The sequence below is a fragment of the Morus notabilis genome, unplaced genomic scaffold (genome assembly GCF_000414095.1).
Source record: "Morus notabilis unplaced genomic scaffold, ASM41409v2 Scaffold178, whole genome shotgun sequence".
Taxonomy (NCBI): domain Eukaryota; kingdom Viridiplantae; phylum Streptophyta; class Magnoliopsida; order Rosales; family Moraceae; genus Morus; species Morus notabilis.
The window spans coordinates 12,402-14,968 of record NW_010358891.1 but is presented as its reverse complement, the minus strand read 5'-3'; the positions used below and the strand labels follow the sequence as shown (position 1 = coordinate 14,968).

The 2,567-nt window shown below is 45.5% G+C and overlaps 1 protein-coding gene and 1 non-coding gene across 2 annotated transcripts; one reads left to right on the top strand and one right to left on the bottom strand.

Moving 5' to 3' along the window:
* Positions 1–289: 289 nt before the first annotated feature.
* On the bottom strand, positions 290–396 carry LOC112090697. Its single transcript, XR_002901766.1, has one exon. It is a non-coding gene; the product is annotated as a small nucleolar RNA R71 (small nucleolar RNA).
* Positions 397–1,192: 796 nt separating this feature from the next.
* On the top strand, positions 1,193–2,137 carry LOC112090696. The gene is made up of 2 exons (XM_024162614.1): positions 1,193–1,578; positions 1,660–2,137. Exons 1-2 carry the CDS (start codon positions 1,193–1,195, stop codon positions 2,135–2,137), a joined length of 864 nt encoding a protein of 287 aa, XP_024018382.1.
* The last annotated feature ends 430 nt before the right edge of the window (positions 2,138–2,567 follow it).

Below are 2,567 nucleotides of genomic sequence, written 5' to 3'. Positions count from 1 at the left end.
TCATTTTGAGCTGAAACCCGTGATGTTCCAAATGCTCCAGACTGTGGGGCAGTTTAGTGGCATGGCAACTGAAGATCCTCACATCCATCTCAGACAATTTATGGAGGTAAGCGATGCTTTTAAGCTACCGGGGGTAACCAAAGATACATTAAGGTTGAAGCTATTCCCTTATTCCTTAAGGGATAAGGCGCGAGTGTGGCTGAATTCTTTGCTTCCGGATTCAGTGGCATCTTGGGATGAATTGGCAGAAAAGTTTCTCATGAAATACTTCCCTCCAACCAAGAATGCCAAGTTAAGGAATGACATAACCTCGTTCCAAAAAGAAGATGGGGAGTCATTGTATGAAGCGTGGGATAGATTTAAGGAACTACTACGGAAGTGCCCTCATCATGGGATCCCCCACTGGATTCAAATGGAGACATTCTATAATGGTCTCAATGGGCAAACACGAACTATAGTGGATGCCGCAGCAGGTGGAGCCATTTTGGCCAAATCTTATAACGACGCATATGAGATTTTGGAGAGGATGGCAAACAATAACTATCAATGGCCAACCGAGAGGCATAATGCAAGGAAGGCCACTGGAATTCACGAGGTTGACGCCATCAATGCTCTCTCAGCGTAAATGTCATCTTTGACGAATATGGTAAAGGCGTTGAACAATCCGGCAGGGGTTAATGCAGTGCAAACTGCTAGTTTTTCGTGTGTTTACTGTGGAGATAGCCACCAATATGAAGATTGCCCATCCACCCCCGCCTCTGCATGTTATGTTGCTAATTTCAACAGGGGTAATCATCACTATTCAAATCCTCATAACCAAGGGATGAGGCAACATCCAAACTTATCATGGAGCAATCCGGGAGCAAGTACCAGTCAACCTAATGCCTACCACAGAAACACCTACCCACCTGGATATCCACCGCAACAACAAAGAACTCAAGCCATGGAATAATCTAGCTCTTTGGAAAGCTTGTTAAAAGAGTTTATTTCAAGGAGTGAAGCCAAAATCCAGAGCCATGATGCAGCACTGCAGAATTTAGAAACTCAGGTTGGACAGATCGCAAACTCTCTGAACAACAGGCCCCAAGGTTCTCTCTAAAGCAATACCGAAGATCCACAAAAAGACGGGAAAGAACACTGCAAAGCTATCACACTAAGGTGTGGAAAGGAGTTGGAATCTAAAGCAAAACCTATGGCTGCTCACACAGAGCCCACTTCAATCCAAGGGGGGGAGAAGAAAACAATGCCACAAGAAGAACAGCTCAGGAGTAAGCAACTAGACTCTGATGTGCAGCATGCTGCAGCATTTCCGCAGCATTCTGGATCAGCGGAGACCCGCAACCCTAGTGGAAGCCGACTACCCCTGCCATTCCCCCAGCGTTTCCAGAAACAGCAACAAGATGGGCAGTTCCGCAAGTTTTTAGATGTTTTGAAACAGCTACAGATCAACATACCCCTAGTGGAAGCCTTGGAACATATGCCAAGCTATGCTAAGTTCATGAAGGATCTAGTGACCAAGAAGCGTAGGCTCGGGGAGTTTGAAACAGTGGCTCTGACTGAAGAATGCAGTGCTATTCTGTAGAATAAACTCCCGCCCAAGTTAAAGGATCCAGGAAGTTTTACTATTTCATGCTCTATTGGAAACCAATACTTTGGTAGAGCATTGTGTGATCTGGGAGCGAGCATAAACTTGATGCCGATGTCAATATTCAAGAGGTTGGGAATTGGAGAAGCAAGGGCGACCACAGTATCTTTGCAGCTGGCGGACAGGTCAATTGCAACCCCTGAAGGAAAGATCGAGGATGTACTGGTAAGGGTGGACAAGTTCATTTTTCCTGCCGACTTTATTATTCTTGATTATGAAGCAGATAGAGAAGTGCCCATAATTTTGGAGAGGCCCTTTCTTGCAACTGGCCGCACCTTGATTGATGTTCAGAAAGGAGAATTGACCTTGAGGGTACAAGACGAACAGGTCACATTTAATGTGTTAAAGGCAATGAGGTTCCCGAGTGAAATGGAGGAGTGCTCAACCATCTCAGTTATTGACTCTCTGGTGGCAGAAACACTTAAGCATGATAACTTCGAGAGTAATGTGGAAGGAGGCGTTGAGCAAGTAGAGTGGGTGGGAGACATGTGACAATGCCGAGCTACACAAGGAAGTTTGAGTCTCTGGACTTGACTGAACGGGAACAACAGCCCACTCAGCCCTTAAGCAAAGAGCCGCCAATCCTCAAACTTAAGCCCTTGCCACCACACTTGAGGTATGCCTACTTAGGAGATTCTTCTACACTTCTGGTCATTATTTCTGCTTTATTGACGCAGGACCAAGAGGGCGGGCTAATAGATGTTTTAAGAGAATCCCAAGGAGCCATCGGCTGGACTATAGCAGACATAAAAGGCATAAGTCCCTCCTTTTGTATGCACAAGATTCTTTTGGAAGATGATAAAAAGGGGTCTATAGAGGGACAAAGAAGGATGAACCCGATTATGAAGGAGGTGGTCAAGAAGGAGGTAATAAAGTGGTTAGATGCAGGGATCATCTATCCAATCTCGGATAGTGCATGGGT

Excerpts from the sequence above, each read along its gene's own strand:
- LOC112090696 (XM_024162614.1), top strand. The coding sequence starts at position 1,193 with ATGGCTGCTCACACAGAGCCCACTTCAATCCAAGGGGGGGAGAAGAAA. Across the intron at positions 1,579-1,659 it reads GAAGAATGCAGTGCTATTCT|AGCATTGTGTGATCTGGGAG; the intron begins GTAGAATAAACT and ends ATACTTTGGTAG.